Raw genomic sequence first — 23,418 nt, 5'->3', positions numbered from 1 at the left:
TCGCAAAGCTTATGATTTGCAATTGAATAGATTAGCAGAAAATATGGACCATTGATACTTTTTAAGGATATCAAAACAGCGACTATAGGTTCAATCTGTTGGTAATAAAACAATTCAAATTCGATATTTGATAAATGGGAAATATTACGTTCAAGAAGATACTAAAGACTTGCTTGTTCTCTAAGTGCTTCGATCATGTGGATTTAATAACAAACAACTTATACAAGGTAATATGCAAAATACCCAAGAATGTATACGATAAACTAAACATGTAGGTCACGTAGATATATCTTGGCTCCAATCTTTTGGAACAATCTGTAACATTTTTCTTAGATATTTTGGACGCCTAGTTCTGATAATTTGATCGGTTATTGCACATATCTTAAACTTTGTTCCAGCTTTAATAGGCAGATATTGTAATTAGATTATTATAGGAGCAATCCTTTCTCGGGATGGGACAGATTTTATCAGTCTTGTTCCTCTATTTCTTAAGTTGCACTTTAGGTAGATGGCGTTGCAGGAGCCAATCCCAGTAATAACACAATTTATCGCAAGTTTCTTTACAGAATATTTATTCAAGTACTTGATAACAAAACAATATTTCTAAGATGATATCCAGCAGTTTTATTACATTATTTATTTGAGGATTAAGAGACAGGTTCCAATCAAGAAATATCCTTAGATCACGCACTTTACTTGATATCGGAACCGAGTTCATATTAACATTTACTTGGATGTTACTCGATTCTCTTAAGCTTTTTTTATTGTTTCAAAATTTCAATCACCATTAACTCAGTTTTATTTTCATTTAGTTTTAGTTGTTTAACTGTCATACATTCCCTAACACAGTTAAGAACTTGGTTTAAAGTTTCAGTATTGTCATTATGCCATTTATGAAGAAGTAAAATTGTGAATCATCTGTAAATCTTTTAAACTTCACTTCATCCATCATTTCCAGCATATCTATAACAGAACAAAATGTTTTCCTCCGCAGAATATTGTTCGCTGAAACTCGCTGTACTATTATTATTATTATTAATATTACTAGCCAAGCTACAACCCTAGTTGGAAAAACAAGATGCTATAAGCCCAAGGGCTCCAACGGGGAAAAATAGCCCAGTGAGGAAAGGAAATAAGGAAATAAATAAATGATGAGAGTAAATCAACAATATATCATTCTAAAAACAGTAACAACGTCAACCAACCTAATTGATAGCTACTGCTAGAATAATTGTGGCCAATTATAACTAATTTACAGTCATATATTATATTACCATGATATTCAGATACGTAAAAGGAAAAAAAAAAATTCTCTGCCAACGTGTATGGATGAATGAAGATTCTAGCGGTTTTTCCTTTAAAGGTATATTAGTCATTACTAATGTTTTGTTCGCGTAACGGAGTTTATTTCCTAAACATTTATCAATAGAGAAAACATTACGGAAAGCAAGAACCTTGCTGATATGAGAGAGAGAGAGAGAGAGAGAGAGAGAGAGAGAGAGAGAGAGAGAGAGAGAGAGAGATCATACACAATAGACGTTTTTGTTCCCAATTTAAATATTAACGGGTTACTTAATTGGATTTTGCATGAATTTAACAAGTTTTGAAAATGTATGAAAGAAACCCACAAAATACAATAGGATTTATAAACAAACTAAACATAAAACTCTTATATTTCATGATTCTAAAAGATGAAATCAAAATGATAATAGTTTTTCTCAACCCGTTAGACAAATAAGAAACTTCGCAACGACTATTTGACATCCATATATGTAATACATGCTTTGTTAACACAAACCAGTCAGGAATGTTGCAGATGAACGTTGTCCTCGAGAGAAAAAAAATGTTAGGAACGATCAATAAGTAAGAATTCGTTTTTCAATTTGTTGCACTATCTCTTGAATTGACTGGTATGGAATGCCTCCACTCTAGACAAAAATTCCCTGATGTATGTACAGCCTCCTTGTACTGGATCCCATTCTGGTCGTTTGTATTCATGTCGAATCAGCTGAGTTTGACAAGTCAGCATACAAATTTACATATATATATATATATATATATATATATATATATATATATTGTATATCTATATATATATACATATATATATATATATACATATATATATATATATATATATATATATATATATATATATATATATATATACATATCATACATATACATATTTAAAGCAAAATTTGTTTAGATCTAAGGAAAGAGAGAGAAATTAATTTTAAGAAAATAAACACTCCTATAATAAGAGAAAAATCTGATGAGTTTAGTTTAGCAATACATAATAGATACTTCCAGCTACGTGATGAAATGGAAGCAAGTAATGAAGTAATGAACAGTAATTTAACAAAATTTGTATTGGAATCAACACAAGAGATAGGTGGAAGAGTTCTTAAACAAGATAAAGGAAAACTATCAGAAAATCAAAAAGCTAATGCAAAAAAAATACAAATGAGGGTAAAATCCAAGAGAGATGGAATAGAATGAGCAGAACTATTTAAAACAAATAAAGAATAAAGCAATAACCCAAGACATTCGTAAACACAATCAGACCTAAATTGAGGAAACACTAAAGAAAGGAAGAAACATCAAATTGATGAAAAGAAGATTTTGAACAGGGCGCCAACAGATATTTGCTTCAAAGGATGAAAATTGAAAAAAAATATCAACAAAACAGATGAAGTGATAAAAATTTCAGATGATTTCTATACAATACTATACAATAGTGATATAAGAAATAACTTTGCTGATAGAAACAATGAAACACCAGAGTCGGTACCAAACGCAACGGTAGTAGGCCTAGGAGTAAAGAAAGTATTAAAAGGCATGAACAGATGCAAAGCAGCTGGAGAAGATGTCATGACAATTTATTCAATAATAGATGGAGGAGATTCTATAGCTGCACTTAACTCAAAATGTCTACACGAATGTTCTATACCCATAGCTGTGAAGAAAAAAAAAATCATTATATTTATTCACAAAAAGGAAGACACAAAAGACCTGAAAAATTACCGCCCAGTAAGTTTAGCCTACTCCTTTTCTTAATGCTTCCATTTAGACTGAAAAAGGATATGTGAAATAAGATCAAATACAGGAAAAGGGGTTAGTTAAAATCAATGATTGCTTAAACCTATCGTTTAAATTTATTCGCAGAATTTAAATAACTTTATAAGGTCAATTTAACAAAATACACAGCAATGTTAAAAAATTGCATTAAAAAGGTAATACCTGGCATCATTTATTCCAGGATTTTTACCGTTTTAAAAACGGAAATATTGACGTAGAGGAGTGATATTACGGTCACCAACCAGTAAAAGATAATAACAAAATAAGGTAAATTTACGGTCGCCTGTATTTTACTGAAATACGACCGAGAACAGTATATCCTTGCGGTGAATTTCTGATCAAAATTAAGTTTTTTTTTTTTTTTTTTTTTTTTTTTAACAGTGAACGCTACCTACTGAAAATGCAACTAGATTATATTGAAGATTAGAGCAGTTTTAAATAAAGATAAAATAAATGGCTATTTCATAAACAAGGGGTTAGTCAAAAACAATGAAATGAAATGTAAACGGGAATAGCTAATCAATACACTACTGTACCGAAGTAGGTGGGCGACGTGCAAAGCAGGACGTTTATTTCGTGTTAAGTCCAAAAACTTTTATATGTCATCCAGGGCCTCTTAGAAGCTGGTATTTGTGCCACTGGGGTTCCCTACCCATTCCCTTACCCCCCGAGGCACCAGCAGACGTTACCAGTGAGGCAGTCTCACAACCCAAGTCTTTTCAGACAATAAACTGAATTTGAAATAGGCAAAATCCATTTTTGGGCTCCAGCCATGCTGTCCTGATGGAAGTTTCTCTAAGGCAGTTTTCTATTTGGGATATTTCTGCAGAATCTCCCCAGTAAAATGCTGCCTTACAGGAATTTCTATCAGGATGACATGGCTCGAGGCCCACCCCCCCCCCAAAAAAAAAAAAAAAAAAAAAAAAAAAAAAAAAAAAAAAAAAAAAAACGATTACAGTACCAATCTCGCCCGTAGGGAAGAACATCTCAAGAAGAATAGCCGTTACATCTCTTTTCGCCCACAACCTTTAATACGACCAGGTAATCTTTACCTGTCATGACAGGCAAGTAGCACCACATCCATTTATTACCTGACGCTGTACCGTATGCCTGCCATACGCCAGCAGCAATCCCCAAACATTGAGAAGACAAGGTCAAGGCCCAGCTGGACAAGGGGGGTCAGAAGGGTGTGATAGAACCAGTCACAGCAGAGATGCATCAAAATGGAGTACAAGGACGGTTGTTGAAGACAGTAGATTTAAAACGACTTAACTTCCGCTGTCTCCAGGAGACTCATACACCGGCGCCCTTCAAAATGTTTCCAAGTACGTGTATTCCTATAGACACATATAAAACTACACCAGTTGCTCATTGAGATGTTCACTAAGTGGAACTGGATGAAGATAGCCATCCACTCACGACCTTCATCACCCCATGGGCACGGCATCGTTACAGTAGGACGCCCATGGGTCACTGTTTGGCATCAGACGCCCACACAAAAACGTTTGAAAAGGACTTGCAAGATATCCCAAGAAGCATAAATCCATTGACGACACTTTGCTATATGATCGCAGCATTGGCGAGGCGTTTCGGCATGTTTATTAATTTGTTTCAATTTATGCCTCTGCAGTGATAACGCTCACACCGGATAAGTTCAAAATTTGCAAGAGAGAGGTTACCTTCATATGATACCGCCTGGGTTGGGAGGCATATAAGCCCACAGATGAGTGTCTGGACATTATTTCTAACTTCTACATCCCAGAAAAACCTTCCATTGTTAATATTAGGTCGTGATTTGTGAATCCGTTAACCCCTTCCTCACAACGGTCTAATTGTGGAGCCCTTCAGTAACCTCTTCAGAAGCCCATGGGAAAAATGTATATTGGGACAGTCAGCTGCTCAGTAAACTTCAGTAGGCATAGGATGTCATCTGCCACCTAGCCAAAGACGGCTTAGCGTAATATGTCAAGACACATCTTATGGTAACCATTGAAGCAAGGAGGGCATCGGTTTTGTCGTCCTCCAGCATTATTGTTCTTTTTAGTTAGGTAAAAGGTAAAGGTGTCTAGTTTCAGTTCCAGTTTCATGAGAATAGATGCTCACCAGAACGTTAGCCGGGCAAGCCCTACCCCCAACTGTGGTGCCCAACTACAGCAGTGGCCTCCCCAGTAAACAAACAGCTTAACTCACGGTCCTAGGCTGGGATCGAATTGCTGTCACGCGAATGCTGGGCGACCACGTTGCCACTGTACTAGCCAGGAGATCCCTTCTGTTGCAAGGGTGGCTGATATGTCACCTTATGCAGCAGTTGACATCTCATTCCTGCTGAAGCACAGTGCGTCCCAACAGAAGAGAAGCCCTTGGAGTCACTTAGTGCTGGCGGAAGGTCAGGTTGTTCCTGCTTGGTTGGCCCAATCTCACCATCACAACAGACCACTTCCCACTCGTCAAACTGCTGGGTGATTGAGCTCTTAAAGACACCACTAACCCGAAGTCGTTCAACCTGAAGAAGAAGACACTAATTCATGTTCTATGTAAAATACCTGCCCCTAAAAAGGAACTCTGCTGTGAATATTTTCTCAAGATATCCAACTATAAGATCAGCCCATGAAACGTCTGATGTGGTCTTGGAAGACGACATTCAAGTAGCAGCAGTATGCACAACTGTGGCTACTTTGACACAAGATGCCATCGTATTCGACGGAAAGAGCATCAGGGTCACCGCATTCAGTGACCTGGGGTATCAACTACTGATAGTCAGGGTCAAAACAGATGTCACAAGAAATCGCCTGCCTTCGCCACCTCTTTAGCATCCGGGTTCGACTAGTAATATATCAGGATCTAGTAATTTCCTCGGTGGGCCTATCTTTACGTGAGGAAATGAAGGAGAAAGCTATTACAACCTAGAAATCTTCACAACAGATTATAATACAAACTTATGAAGAACATTTCAGCCAACGTCGGGCTATTAATTCTTAAACCATTTAGTATTATGATCGATCTGGGAAGAGATACAATAAATGTAATTAATGAAATTTGCCCAAATCTAATTATTAAAGTTTTTTATCAAGTAGTTTAACGGAAGGTGCCCCTCGGCTTATAGCATCCTGCTTTTCCAATAATAATAATAATAATAATGATAATAATAATAATAATAATAATAATAATAATAATAATAATATCAGAGCGATGCTGATGTCATAAGCCCTCGCATGATACCAGCCTTGGTTTTCGCGCCAGCAGGTAATGTTGTACCACCATTTGAACAATTACAAGAGAATATGTGCCATCAAGCACACCCAGTTAATGATTACTTTGGACGACGACATAACATAGGTAACCTAGTCTTTCCTATTTGTATGTGGAACATGCAGTGATTTACTACTAACAATTAATTCCTTGGAAGGATGACCTAACCATATACAGGCGAGTATAACCTCGAGTCATAAAATCATCTGACCTTTCCTTCAGGTACTGAAGACGGAACAAACTCTTAACGATACGATCACCAACCAAATTGCTTGCAGGGCATAAGCTTTCACCCAAAAGGAGAAAAGTTGTGGAATGATCTTCCTAATCGGGTAGTTGAATCAGTGGAACTTCAAAAGTTCAAACTTCCAGCAAATATTTTTATGTTGAACAGGCTGTCATAAGTCTTTTTAAAGTTTGTGAAATAACTGTTTTAATGTTGTTATTTTTATTAAAATATGTTATTCTAATTGTTCATCACTTATCATATCGTTTATATATTTCCTTAATTCCTTTCCTCACTGGGCTATTTTTCCCTGTTGGAGCCCTTGGGCTTATAACATCTTGCTTTTCCAACTAAGGCTGTAGCGTGGCTAGTAATAATATATATATATATATATATATATATATATATATATATATATATATATATATATATACATATATATGTATACATATATAAATATACACACACACACATATATATAAATATATATATATATATATATATATATATATATATATATATATATATATATATATATATATTCATCTATCTGTCTATCTATATATACATATATATATGTATATATATATATATATATATATATATATATATATATATATATATAGATATATTTATATATACATATACAGATATATATATTCATATGTATAAATATATATATTTATACATATATAAATAAATATATATATATATATATATATAAATAAATGAATAAATATATATATATATATATATATATATATATATATATATATAAATATATATGCATATATATACAGTATATATATATACATATATATATATATGTATATATATACACATGTATATATATATATACATATATATATATATATATATATATATATATATATATATATATATATATATATATATATATAAATGCACATATATGCATACATACATACACATAGTATGTCAAGCAATATTATCCTATTTTCCCATGTACGTCCCTTATCCTATCTGAATGTGCTTGGACTAACCCCAAATAAGGATGTATAGACAATGCAATCATCAGTGTACTGTTTATTTCAAACTGATTCTTCGTTACCCTTTGTTTGAATCCCAGCTGACCTTTCAGCTCAGAGACTTTAAGTTGCTCCAATTTGCTATCTGAAGGCTGCCTACAGTGCGCCATTCTGTGTTGCAATTGTTCCTGTTGCCATTGCATGACAATGACTGTTTGGTCTAGACTCGTCAGTAGGCGATACGACATTTTGAAACGGCCATTTTTAGATATTTCACCTTGGCAGAATCCTTGTAGACAAGGATATCATCGATGGATGTTTAAGTATTTGTCATTATTATTATTATTATTATTATTATTATTATTATTATTATTATTATTATTATTATTATTATTATTATTATTATTATTAATCGTTTTAATTATTGTTATTGTTGTTTCATTATTATTGTTATCAATATAAAATAAGAATCGATATAATCACATTATTATTATTATTATTATTATTATTATTATTATTATTATTGTCGTCATCATCATCATCATTATTATTATTATTATTATTATTATTATTATTATTATTATTATTACTATTATTATTATTCGTTTTAATTATTGCTGTTGTTTCATTATTATTGTTATCAATATTAAGTAAGAATCGATACAATCACATTATTATTATTATTATTATTATTATAATTATTATTATTATTATTATTATTATTATTATTATTATTTTCAGACCAAATAGTTATTACAATCACAGAATGATATCCTAATGATTAAACACAAACAGTGGGGATCCTTCTTCTTCCTATGATGGCATAGGAAACGGACACGCCAGAATCCAGATGAAAACAAGAAAGTGACTGAAAGACGTCACAATACGCACACACGACCCATGTGTCTTAACTACGACACTTCAAGCTTCGATGACCTTCTCAACCCAAGATATAACAATGGTAGGTCGGTGGCCTTCGTCCCAAATGGGGCAGGTTCCGGAAGGACATTGGGCTAAGATGCTTTTGCAGTCCGTTGAACACAGGGAACGGTCTACTTCATCCTAGTGAATTAAGCCACAACAGGCTTTGATTATAAAATTCACGTGACACATATCTATTTCTTTCTGTGCTATAAGTGGGGCATTCAGTTAACAAATGCCTCACTGTCAAGGGTATCAAAGAGTCGTCAAAATATGGTTGGTGGCCAACAGAAACTGGTGTGTCATCCAAGTGTGACCAATGCGAAGACGACAAAGAGTAGTCTCCCATTTTTGGGGTATCCAATTATACCCCCAAGGGGATATAACAATCGTAATAGGAATTGGCCTGTTAAAGGAGGGATTAGTAACCTGATATTAGATATTAAAAAGAACATATGTTACACTGGTATAAAGAGCATTACACTCTATCGATTACTGAAATTTGAACATCATCTATGAAATGATATAAAAAGAAAAATATGAAAGTTAAGGGAATAAATTACTTTTCACCAACAATTTCGAAACCACGTAGGAACTGTGTGAGATCAAATCTATTCCTCCATTTATATACAGAAGATATACTAATATGGAAGTACAAATACGGCTTAAGCTTCTCCTGTTTGATATATGTGTTATCTCTTAAGAGGAAAAGCCGCAGTGATGATGCCATAAGGGAGGCCACTATTTTAATCCGTCTTATACCAGAGAAACGGGAAACCCACAATGAGCTTAAGGTAGCAGTTGCTTCATGCCAACGTTACCTGAGGTCTTGAGACTATTGAAGAATACTTGAAGATAAATCAAGGGAGGGAAGTGTATAGTACCGTTTCCACTCGGACCTGATTGGAAAATATATAGCATCGTTTCCACTCAGACCTGACTGCAAGGTATATAGCAACGTTTGCAATCGGACCTGATTGCAAGGTATGTAGCGGCATTTCCACTCGGACCTGATTACAAAGTATATAACAACGTTTCCACTAGGACGTGATTGCAAAGTATATAGCAACGTTTCCACTCGGACCTGATTACAAAGTATATAACAACTTTTCCACTAGGGCCTGATTGCAAAGTATATAGCGACGTTTCCACTCGGACCTGATTACAAAGTATATGGCAACTTTTCCACTAGGACATGATTGCAAAGTATATAGCAATGTTTACATTAGGACCTGATTGCAAAGTATATAGCAATGTTTCAACTCGGACCTGATTGCAAAGTATATAGCAACGTTTCCACTCAGACCTGATTGCAAGGTACATAGCAACGTTTCCACTTGGACCTGATTGCATTGCAAAGTATATAGCATCGTTTCCACTCAGACCTGACTGCAAGGTAGGCCTATATAGCAAAGTTTCCAATCGGACCTGATTGCAAGGTATGTAGCAATATTTCCACTCGGATCTGATTAAAAAGCATAAAACAACGTTTCCACTAGGGCCTGATTACAAAGCATATAGCAACGTTTCTACAACGTTTCTACTCGGACCTGATTGCAAGGTATATAGCAACATCTGCAATCAGACCTGATTACAAGGTATATAACGTTTCCACTCGGACCTGATTGCAAGGTCTATAACGTTTCCACTCGGACCTGATTGAAAAGTATAAAGCATAGTTTCTACACGAACCTGATTGCATAGTATGTAGCAACGTTTCCACTTGGAACTGATTGCAAAGTATAATAGCAATGTTTCCACTCAAACCTGATTGCTGATTGCAAAGTATATAGCAACGTTTCCACTCAGACCTGATTGCAAAGTATATAGCAAGATTTCCACTCGGAACTGATTGCAAGGTATATAGCAAAGTATCCAGTTGGACCTGATTGCAAGGTATATAGCAACGTATCCAATCGGACCTGATTGCAAAGTATATAGCAATGTTTCATCTCGAACCTGATTACAAATTATATAGCAACATTTCTGCTAGGACCTGATTGCAAAGTATATAGCAATGTTTCCACTCAGACCTGATTGCAAGGTATATAGCAACGTTTCCACACAGACCTGATTGCAAAGTATATAACATCATTTCCACTCAGACCTGATTGCAAGGTATACAGCAACGTTTGCAATCGGGCCTGATTGCAAGGTATGTAGCAACATTTCCACTCGGATCTGATTACAAAGTATATATTAACGTTTCCACTCAGACCTGATTGCAAAGTATATAGCAACGTTTCTACTCAGACCTGATTGCAAGGTATATAGCAATGTATCCAATCAGACCTGATTGCAAGGTATATAGCAACACTTCAACTCGGACCTGATTGCAAACTATATAGCAACATTTCAACTCGGACCTGATTGCAAAGTATATAACAACGTTTCTACTAGGACCTGATTGCAAAGTAAATAGCAACGTTTCAACTCAGACCTGATTGCAAAGCACATAGCAACGTTTCCACTAGGACCTGATTGCAAAGTATATAGCAACATTTCCACTCGGACCTGATTGCAAAGTATATAAATAGCATCGTTTCCACTCAGTCCTGACTGCAAGGTATATAGCAACGTTTGCGATCGGACCTGATTGCAAGGTATGTAGCAACGTTTCCACTCAGACCTGATTGAAAAGTATATAGCAACGTTTCCACTCGGAACTGATTGCAAAGTATAACTGAATTTTATAAATGCTACGTTTGAAGGTCCGTGGACGAATCTGTCATTTAAATGCATTTCGACTCTTACTTTGTTATGACACTTCAGTGAACAAGACAATACCCCAAAATGCCTTAAAACTGAACCAAGGTGTTGTTCACACAGGTCTAATTTGCTGACGTTTTATGTCATTTATTTATTTAGATTTACTTTGACATTATGATTACAACGCTCGATGCAAATAAGCGCTAATCATTGAACTGTATATAAATCCATTAACAGTTGAATTCACGTAAAAGCTCTTCATAGCATTTTATGACATATTACTTGAAAATTTGGCATCTTGTAGTTATTTGCAACTAAATTGAAGAGGTTTGCCAGATTTCAATAACTTATCATGCTACGTAGTCTTCTGCCGTTTCAATCATTTGCGTTATTATTATCATCATTATTATTATTATTATTATTATTATTATTATTATTATTATTATTATTATTATTATTATTATTATTATTATTAACTAAGCCAAAACCCTAGTTCGAAAAGCAGCATGCTATAAACTAAGGCCTTCAACAGGGAAAAAAAATATCCTACTGATATTTCCGTACTCAGCTATCGCGTGGGAGAAATTCCCAGAACCTTCTGCCTATCCTTCTTGTATCTGGCAGGTAGATAGGAGTAGGCAGAGAGCGATGCGTATGTATATATATAAGGAAGACACGCTGATGCACACTTTGCCAGTCAGCATTGAGCCTCTGGAAGGACCAGTTGCAGCCTGGCTCTTCCGTTTGAGCGATACAGCTGTTCTTGGGGGTACACGCCCAATAATTCTTTCGAGTAGTTTGTGGACAACGGTTATAAAGAATAATCTTTTCAAAATTTGCTGAAAATTGAACTTATTTTGCTAGAGAATTTACACAACACGAGGATGTTCAGCTGAAGTTTCGATAGCTATTGGGTACCGGTGCAAAGCTTGGTTTCAGGATATCAAAAAATAGCTAAAAAGAATAAGTGACATTTATTAAATGTATTTATAGAATAGGTTACTTGTGGTTGTGAATTTGTTCGAATATTTGACCGGAGGTGGGCATTGTTACTTAGAACAAGTAATAAACTTTATGAAAGACAGCAATAATAATAATAATAATAATAATAATAATAATAATAATATTTTTAAGGAATCCAAATCATATGCGCCATTACCGTAGATTTAAATAACAAAATCTGCACATTGCCAATACAAAGAAATTCTGCATGGCGATCATGTACTCTTTTAATGACAAAGAATTTTCTTTAACAGTTTGACGTCAGCGAAAGCACTTTAATTGTGATTATTCTTAAGTTTTACTTACAGCGTCATTTATTGTAGTTGTTCTGGTATTATAAAAGGAATACTACAGTTTTTATAAGATCCACATCCTATAGTGAGCTTTCTGGATATTATCTGGTATCTCATTATAATTTTTTCTTGTACATTTGACTAAATATACTGTTCTTTGCAGGCCTAAGGAAACGAGTCAGTAGTATCATAGGTCAAGATGAGATCTCTTGTAAGTTTGTGAATTGTTTTTGAGATACTAAGCCTTTGTGTAGACTGTCATTCATATATATGTTGATATATTTCTAGTCACTTATTTGTTTTATGTACAATATAATAAGTAAAAAAAAAAAACAGTTTAAAGGCAGTTAAAAAGCAATTAAAAATTAGTCAAAAGACTTTATCCATTATTGATGTCTGTCTTTTTTTTTTTTTTTTCAAGTCTAGCCTAGGGGTACACTCGGGCACACTATTCTATCTAATTTCTCTTCGTCTTGTTTTGTTAAAGTTTTTATAGTTGATATAGGAAATGTTTATTTTAATGTTGTTTCTATTCTTGAAATATATTTTTCCTTGTTTCTTTTCCTCCTTAGGCTATTTTCCCTGTTGGGGCTCCCGGGCTTATAGCATCCTGCTTTTCCAACTAGGGTTGTAGCTTAGCAAGTAATAATAATAATAATAATAATAATAATAATAATAATAATAATAATAATAATAATAATAATGATAGAGGAAAAATTTATACAATTTACGCCTTCAAAAAAAAATACCGTAACAAAACATATATATATATATATATATATATATATATATATATATATATATATATATATATATATATATATATATACATACATATATATATATATATAATATATATATATATATTATATATATATATATATATATATATATATATATATATATATATATATATAAAATCAAGAGTTAACATCACGTATAAAAATCAGTTTTAGCACATTTTATTATTATTGAAATGGAAGAGATTAACCAACCCAATGAGTCAAGCTTGACTCATGCAGAGCTAGATCGATTAAAATCTGGAGGTAAAAATAATTATATTAAACACAATGATAATATATAAAGCAAATGTATAGAAAATATAGGATAAAAATATGATAATAAAATAAATATATACACTCGGGGACACTGTTCTGTCTAATTTCTTTTCTTCTTGTTTTGTTAAAGATTTTATGTTTATATAGGAGATATTAATTTTAAAGTTGTTGCTCTTCTTAAAATATTCTATCTTTGTTTCCTTTCCTCACTGAGCTATTTTCCATGTTGGAGCCCCCAGGCTTTACAGCAACCTACTTTTCCAACTATGGTTGTAGCTTAGCAAGTAATAATAATAATAATAATAATAATAATAATAATAATAATAATAATAATAATAATAATAATAATAATAATAATAATAATAATAATAAATGCGTACAATCTATTAATGTGATTATTACCTCTAATTTTTTTTTCAGAATACAGTTTTCTTGTTGACCCTGATACTTCAAGGTGGCGTCGTCTCCCCCCGGGGGTCATCCTTAGTTTTGTCCCTATCCATGGCCTCTTCGCTAGCCCAGGTCAGTGACCTGGCAGCGGAGGAGAAGCCAATGATAAGGCTGTGCGGCTGGAGGCTGGCCAACAAACTCAACCAGGTCTGCAAGGGGATTTACAACAAGCCCAGCGTCACCAACAATGATTTGTTCTACCGATCAATGAGAGGCGAGTCGTTTTCTGTTGTTTTGAGGCGTTTGTTATTATTATAACTAGTAGAAATTATGGTAGTTTCTATAGAATATTGTAAGCCATGCTACCCACACTGCGTCTTGGAGTCTTGGAAGTCGTACTGTAGGCATCGGTGACAGTTTGATGGAGGTCGTACAATTACTACTTTAGAAATGCTGGTAGTTTCTATAGAATAGTGTAAGCCATGCTACCCACATTGCGTCTTGGAAGTAGTACTATAGGCATTGTTGACAGTTTGATGGAGGTCGTACAATTACTACTTTAGAAATGTTGGTAGTTTCTATAGAATAGTGTAAGCCATGCTACCCACATTGCGTCTTGGAGTCTTGTAAGTATTACTGTAGGCATTATTGACAGTTTGATGGAGGTTGTACTGTTTCTACTGTAGACATTGTTGACAGTTTAATGGAGGTTGCACTGTTACTATTGTAGGCATTGTTGACAGTTTGATGGAGGTCGTAATGTATGCATTGTTAACAGTTTTATTTGTGACTGCCTTTGAGTCTTTGTTGAAGTAATTTCTGCCTTTTTATCTGGTATTTTGGTACTTCCCACCTACCTGTCTAATATTTCCAGTTTCGTCTTATTCAGAATTTAGCGTCTTTTGTCGAGGAACAGTTTTGTGATGACCTTCAAATGAGAGACTATGTATGATAGTCAAATGAGAATCTACGGAATGAACGCCAAATGAGAGTCTAGGAATGAGTGTTAAATTAGAACCTTGGAATGAGTGTTGAATTAGAGCCTTAGAATGAGCGTCAAATGAGAGTCCAGGAATGGGTGTAATTAAAGTCTAGGAATGAAGATCAAATAATAGTTTTGGAATGTGTAAAATGAGACTACAAATGGCAGTCAACTGAGAGCCTATGAATGGCAGCCAAACGAGAGTTTGGGAATAAGTGTCAATTGAGAATTTAGAAATGACCATGAAATTTCCGTCTTGGAACGATATTGATGTAGTTAATTAAGGATAATCTTTTTAGGATCACTTGAAAAAAACCTTGGCAACAGAGATAAAGGAACGAAGTTAATGAGCAATTTAGGAAACTTTAAGAACATTTAAGGGCGCGTCTAAAATTTTGTGGGTAGGGACAGGGTAGCACTCAAAAATTTCAATTCGTTACAGTGATATTCTATAGTTTTTTAACGCACATACGACTTACTAAAGTATTTTTAATAATAATTCTATATTTTTCTATCTTGTGCCTTTTACCTCTTTTTTATGGTTCCATTTGTATTTTCAGGTGAGCCTTTGAACGATATCAATTCTGAATTCGGCATAGAAACTGACACCCAACATGGCCTTGTTGAATTCCCGATGAAAGAAAAGCCCGTATTCTCGTCAGGTCGAAGGGTCCCACTAGAAATATCGAACGATAACTTCAAATACCTTCTTCCAACGGCTGAGGACTACAACTACTACCTCGAAGGGCGAGGCAATGATGGCATATCCCCCGAAGGATACGTCTCGAAGGAGAAAGAAAGGTTTCCGTTCCTCTCGAGGAAGGAGGCTTCGCAAATGTTCCTGTCGCACCCTAGATCGAAACGAGGTCTCTCGGCCGAGTGTTGTCGCAAAGCCTGTAGGATCTCGGAGTTGATGGGATATTGCCAATAACCAAGAGGAATAGTAGTTGGAGTTCATCTGATAAAAAGCTTTGCGCTTCGAGTGATCGGCAGTAGATTTAGTCTTCTGAAAGCGTTTTAAACTTTATAGATGCTGTCTGAGCAAAGATCTGCCATAAATTTTAGTCTTCTGGAAGCGTTTTAAACTTTATAGATGCTGTCTGAGCAAAGATCTGCCATAAATTTTAGTCTTCTGGAAGCGTTTTCAACTTTATAGATGCTGTCTGAGCAAAGATCTGCCATAAATCTTAGTCTTCTGGAAGCGTTTTCAACTTTATAGATGCTGTCTGGGCAAAGATCTGCCATAAATCTTAGTCTTCTGGAAGCATTTTCAACTTTATAGATGCTGTCTGGGCAAAGATCTGCCATAAATCTTAGTCTTCTGGAAGCATTTTCAACTTTATAGATGCTGTCTGAGCAAAGATCTGCCATAAATTTTAGTCTTCTGGAAGCGTTTTAAACTTTATAGATGCTGTCTGAGCAAAGATCTGCCATAAATTTTAGTCTTCTGGAAGCGTTTTAAACTTTATAGATGCTGTCTGAGCAAAGATCTGCCATAAATTTTAGTCTTCTGGAAGCGTGTCAAATTTGACGCCGTAATAGAGGAGGTTTTGCTTTGGAAACATTTTGGTCATAGATCGTATAACATGAACAGTAAGATTTTCTTAATCATTGACCGAGTGACTTATCAACTGTTAGATGTTCTTAGTTATAGAACAAGTGACTTTTCAATAATCAGATTTCCTTAGTTATACAACGAGTAACTTTATAACAGTCAGATTTTCTTAATCATTGACCGAGTGACTTTTCAACAGTGTGATTTTCTTAGTCATAGAATAAGTGGCTTTTCAACAGTCAGATTTCCTTAATCATTGAACAAGTGACTTATGAACAGTCAGATTTTCTTAGTTGTATAACGAATGACCTTTCAACAGTCAAATTTTCTTAATCATTGGTCGAGTGACTTTTCAACAGTCAAATTTTCTTAATCATTGGCCGAGTGACTTTTCCACAGTGTGATTTTCTTAGTCATAGAATAAGTGGCTTTTCAACAGTCAGATTTCCTTAATCATTGAACAAGTGACTTATGAACAGTCAGATTTTCTTAGTTGTATAACGAATGACCTTTCAACAGTCAAATTTTCTTAATCATTGGTCGAGTGACTTTTCAACAGTCAAATTTTCTTAATCATTGACCGAGTGACTTTTCAACAGTGTGATTTTCTTAGTCATAGAATAAGTGGCTTTTCAACAGTCAGATTTCCTTAATCATTGAACAAGTGACTTATGAACTGTCAGATTTTCTTAGTTGTATAACGAATGACCTTTCAACAGTCAAATTTTCTTAATCATTGGCCGAGTGACTTTTCAATAGTCAAATTTTCTTAATCATTGGTCGAGTGACTTTTCAACGGTCAAATTTTCTTAATCATTGGCCGAGTGACTTTTGAACAGTCAAATTTTCTTAATCATTGGTCGAGTGACTTTTCAACAGTCAAATTTTCTTAATCATTGGTCGAGTGACTTTTCAACAGTCAAATTTTCTTAATCATTGGCCGAGTGACTTTTGAACAGTTAGATTTTCTTACTTATGAAATGAGTGACTTTTTAACAGTTAGATTTTTTTAGTTATAGAACGAGTTATTTTATAACAGTTAGATTTTCTTACTTATGAAATGAGTGACTTTTTAACAGTTAGATTTTCTTACTAGTGCAATGAGTGACTTTTTAACAGTTAGATTTTCTTACTTATGAAATGAGTGACTTTTTAACAGTTAGATTTTCTTAGTTATAAAACGAGACTTTTTAATAGTTAGATTTTTCAGTTATAAAACGAGTGACTTTTTAATAGTTAGATTTTCTTAGTTATGAAATGAGTGACTTTTTAACAGTTAGATTTTCTTACTTATGAAATGAGTGACTTTTTAACAGTTAGATTTTCTTACTTATGAAATGAGTGACTTTTTAACAGTTAGATTTTCTTAGTTATAAAACGAGACTTTTTAATAGTTAGATTTTTCAGTTATAAAACGAGTGACTTTTTAATAGTTAGATTTTCTTAGTTATAAAACGAGTGACTTTTTAACAGTTAGATTTACTTAGTTATAAAACGAGTGATTTTCAACACTCAGTGTTTCCCATTTTGTTTCACCCTTTATGACTTTAACGACCAAAATTCAAGATTCATTATTACGAGAGAGAGAGAGAGAGAGAGAGAGAGAGAGAGAGAGAGAGAGAGAGAGAGAGTCTCGTTTCTGGTAGTATAGGATACCAGCAGTAAATTGTTTATCATAACATTTTCTTTGACTCGAATTTTTAGTAACCCAGTTAAAAGGAAGAACTGTGGTGTTATACAAGGTTCCAGAAATATGAAAAATACATGTATAGGTATATATAGAGCAAAAATAGTAGCTAAATCATGATTAATATGAAATATATTAATTAAACCTGTAATTGATTCAGTATTTTGCAAAATTCCAGCATCTTCTTCATATTCATAAATTGAATCTAGAAGCCATAGAACAGATCTCATATTCTGTCCACAATTGATGTTTTATATCTTTAAGGCTCATTTGTAGCTTAGTAACTATTATGTCATGGATGTTTAGTCCATAATGTGATAGAATTTATGAAATGAAATACAGATTATAGTCAATTCTTTTTAGTGAGGCAGATTTGCACCGACTCGCAAGGGTGCCCTTTTAGCTCGGAAAAGTTTCCTGATCGCTGATTAGTTGGACAAGATAATTCCAACCAATCAGAGAGCGGGAAACTTTTCCGAGCTAAAAGGGCACCGCTGCGAGTCGGTGCAAATGCGCCTCATTAAAAAAAATTGAGTATAGTACATCGTGTTCTGAGGTCATTTAGGGAACTTTGACCTTCATTTGTTTTTATCCTCAATTAACTTTTATTTATGTATATTTCCTCTTTTATTTATACATTTTCTTTTATTTTTGTAAAATGTTATTCACTGAATTCATCTATTCTGTTAAAATGCTATTTTTTTCAAGTTGATAACATCGCTGGCTTTCATTATGAAGAAGCGAGTCCATTTCCTTTTTAATATTCATTAATGTTCTAGAATCGAGGCTTAGTTCATAAAAGGGGTGTCGTTTACATCGATATTTTAATTCTAATATACCGTTCTACATCCATTCGGAATATTTGTTCACCCTTTTGTTCATGTTTGTCTTTATAACTGAAGGATAAATTCTAACTTATAAACTTTTTCGCTAATAAAGATTACCTGTCTATGTCGATATTTGTCTTCCTCTCCCCAAATCTATCAGCCTCTCTCTCTCTCTCTCTCTCTCTCTCTCTCTCTCTCTCCTAAGTCAAGGGAGACATACCAACTAAGGAACGGAATAGTTCTAATGTTATCATTGCAAAAGGGCATTGGTACAGTTAAGTGTGCCTTGGAAGATCGAAATAACGATTTCGACATCGTGCTTATTAAAAAAAATTGTCCATTAGACAAATTATAATAATTTAGTGCTATACCTTACCCCTGTTGCCTCTTCCCTCGAGAGTTGATTCGGCCTCCAGTCCATTTCTGTACGTGGAAACGAATGGAAGTTACAGTTGTTAAAAGACTCTTAAAGGATAATTTTCTTTGCATTAAGATAGAGAGAAGGGTAATCTGATTGTTGGTGCTCTTGCCAAATGACCTTAGATTTGAACATTTCGGCATTATTGATCCTTTGAATACCTCGATTTTTTATCAGGGGTCATTTAGAAATTGATCTGGCTCTCTGTTTGTATGTTCGTCCGTCAGCCTATGGGTTTTTTTTCCGTAATTTTAATCCTTGTGAGATAAAGACTTCATATTTGAGAGCATGGTCAAGGTTAAGGTTAAGGTCAAGAACATGATAAAAAGTCAAAGGTCAAATATTATGCTTCAAATTAGCATTCTTTAAAATGTGTTTCCTAAATTCATTTGAACGTTAAATGTATAAATGTTATACGAACTATTCACTATATCTATAAATATATTTATTCCTCGTTTATTATTATTATTATTATCATTATTATTATTATTATTATTATTATTATTATTACTTGCCAAGCTACAACCATAGTTGGAAAAGCAAGATGCTATAAGCCCAGGGGCTCCAACAGGGAAAATAACCCAGTGAGGAAAGGAAACAAGGAAATAAGAGAAGTAATTGAAAATTAAAATAAAATTTTTTAAGAACAGTAACAACCTTAAAATAAATATCTCCTATAAAAACTTTAACAAAAGAAAAGAAACAAGACAGAACAGCGTGCCCGAGTGTACCCTCAAGCAAGAGAACTCTAACCCAAGACAGTGGAAGGCCATGGTACCGAAAAGAAAATCTTCGCATGTATAAAAATGATACTTGAAATTTATCATAATTATAATCACCCCAATTTGAATCTTGTTATAAAGTACGCAAGTTTATTGTGGTGTCTGCAACCTTACCATCGTTGTGAGCTAATGATGCAGAGTTTGAGGGCAGAAATTGACTGGCCCTCCCTGGTCCTAGCTTGGGTGGAGTGGGTGTTTGGACGCTGACCATATATATATATATGTATATATATATATATATATATATATGATCAGTCTCTAGGGGGTTGTCCTGCTAGCTAGGGCAATGTCACTGTCCCTTGCCTCTGCCATTCATGAGTGACCCTTAAATGATAATGTTTCATTGCTAAGATATGCTCAATAGATTATGTAATATCCTTCATGAAATCCTTTCAACAGAGATAAGTTATGGAAAATATCACTCTTGGTTGATAGCAATATGCACATTTCGACTCTATGCCTTGGCCTCTATAGTCAATTCTTTTTAGTGAGGCAGATTTGCACCGACTAGCAGGGGTGCCCTTTTAGCTCGGAAATGTTTCCTGATCGCTGATTGGTTGGACAAGATAATTCTAACCAATCAGATAGCCGGGAACTTTTCCGAGCTAAAAGGGCACCGCTTTGAGTCAGTGCAAATGCGCCTCATTAAAAATAAATTGAGTATAGTTGAATGAATCCCATTAACTCAAAAGATAATCCTGACAGGCCAGTGAATAACAACAGAGAACAGAATGATAAGGGTTAGATAAAGATTAGTCTTGGCACTGAAAAGAGTCATTTTATGTTTTCTTATTTGCTTTTATTACAATTATTCGACCCGCTGTTTATCTCAGCACCCGCGTCAACAAGAACTTAAACTGTTTAATGAGGTTTGAATAAAAATGAGATAGTTTTTTTTATAAGAAAGAATGAGGACACGATAAAGGGAACCATTTCTTCAGTCTAGATTATGCACTTAATTGTAGCGTTCTTATTTGCTGAGCAACAACGCATATATTAAAGAGTTGACCCAGAACGATGACTTTTTTTTTCCATGAGGCTATCATTTTTTTGTTTATTTCTCGCTTGTCTGAGATTGAATATGAAAGAATTAACGTATAAAGAATTAGTTATTACTTAGTGAGAGAGTTGTGGGGTCCTTTGACTGGCCAGACAGTACTACATGGAATCCTTCTTTCTGATTACGGTTCACTTTCCCTTTGCCTACACATACACCGAATAGTCTGGCTTATTCTTTATAGATTCTCCTCTGTCCTCATACACCTGGCAACACTGAGATTACCAAACAATTCCTCTTCACCTAAGGGGTTAACCACTGCACTGCAATTGTTCTGTGGCTACTTTCCTCTTGACGAGGGTGGAAGAGACTCTTTAGCTGTGGTAAGCCGCTCTTCTAGGAGAAGGACACTCCAAAATCAAACCATTGTTCTCTAGTCTTAGGTAGTGCCATAGCCTCTGTACCATGGTCTTCCACTGTCTTGGGTTAGAGTTCTCTTGCTTGGGGAACACTCGGGCACACTATTCTGTCTGGTTTCTCTTCCTCATGTTTTGTTAAAGTTGTTATAGTTTAAATAGGAAATATTTGTTGTAATGTCACTGTTTTTAAAATATTCTATTTTTCCTTGTTTCCTTTCCTCACTGGGCTATTTTCCCTGTTTGGGCCCCTGGGCTTATAGCATCCTGCTTTTCCAACTAAGGTTGTAGCTTAACAACTAATAATAATAATAATAATAATAATAATAATAATAATAATAATAATAATAATAATAAAAATCATGTCATTTCTAAAAGCAGAATTTGTAGTGTTGCTTAAAAGGAGGGATTATAACATTTCCGTTTTGAGACATTTCAATAATTGTTTGGAAACAGAGCAACATAAGTTACACTTACTGTGTATATACATACATACAACAACAACAAATGCAACCGTTTCTAGTTCAATGCAGGACAAAGGTCTCGGACATATTCTTATTCAAGTTTGGGGTTTGGCCAACTTTTATCAACACACTGGCCATTGCGGATTGGTGATAGATTGGAGACTATAGACTGATCGATCACAGCAAACCAGCCTAGTATAGGTACCCCTGACTAGTACAACTTTGTTGATTATGGCAATACAGAAACCTTTCCAACACGTTAAGGTATCCCCATTCAGAAAATGAATATATATATATATATATATATATATTCACATACATATATATACATATATATAAACATACATACACATATATACATATATATATAAATATATATATATATGTATATATATATTGTATATATATATACATATATATATATATATATATATATATCATCTGCATATATATAGAGTACACTTTATATATGTATATATATACTTATACATATACACACACACACACACACACATATATATATATATATATATATCTAGTACAGGCCAAAGGCTTGATCCAACATGGCTTTCCTTGTACAATTTGAACTAATGCAACAAAGCTGGCCATCAAGGAAGAAAATGACAAAAGGAAAAAAAAAATCAGGTAATCAGATGATTCGTGTCTAATCTAAACCCAAATCATCGTGAATGTTGCACCGGAAATGTGGCAAAGGCCTGACAGGAAATTGGAACATTTAATACCACGAAGTCATTAACAACACTTTTAAATCATTACATACGGTCGATGTTATTGGGTGTGGGCAAATTTGATCAAGATTTGCCGTTTTCTAATTCGTGTTAAATGTGATTATAATAATGATAATGATAATGATATTAATAAAAATGATGATGATGATAATAATAATCGCTCTTATATAACAAAGAGAAAATGTCTGACTATATATAAATTTATATATATATACATATATATATATACTGTATATATATATATATATATATACTGTATATATATATATATATATATATACTGTATATATATATATATATATATTTATATATATATGCGTGTGTGTACATATACTGTATATGCATATACGTATATATGAGTATGTATATATACTGTACTATATATATATATGCATATACTTTATATATATATATATGATAATGAATATATATATATATATATATGTATATATATGCATATAAGTATATATATATATATATATATACTTATATGCATATAAGCATATAAATATATATATATATATATATATCTATATATATATATATATATATATGTATATATATATACTGTATATGCATATAAGCATATATATATATATATACAC

At 33.7% G+C, this 23,418-nt stretch overlaps 1 protein-coding gene across 1 annotated transcript; it reads left to right on the top strand.

The window, feature by feature from the left end:
• Positions 1-11,895: 11,895 nt before the first annotated feature.
• On the top strand, positions 11,896-16,841 carry LOC137630813 (LIRP-like). Its single transcript, XM_068362359.1, has 4 exons — positions 11,896-11,962; positions 12,652-12,699; positions 13,967-14,224; positions 15,565-16,841. Exons 2-4 carry the CDS (start codon positions 12,688-12,690, stop codon positions 15,847-15,849), a joined length of 555 nt encoding a protein of 184 aa, XP_068218460.1. The 5' UTR covers positions 11,896-11,962; positions 12,652-12,687; the 3' UTR covers positions 15,850-16,841.
• Positions 16,842-23,418: the final 6,577 nt, after the last annotated feature.

The sequence above is a fragment of the Palaemon carinicauda genome, chromosome 39 (genome assembly GCF_036898095.1).
Source record: "Palaemon carinicauda isolate YSFRI2023 chromosome 39, ASM3689809v2, whole genome shotgun sequence".
In the NCBI taxonomy this organism is placed as follows: Eukaryota; Metazoa; Arthropoda; class Malacostraca; order Decapoda; family Palaemonidae; genus Palaemon; species Palaemon carinicauda.
The sequence above is the reverse complement of the archived record's forward strand: the minus strand, read 5'-3'. Positions and strand labels throughout refer to the sequence as shown.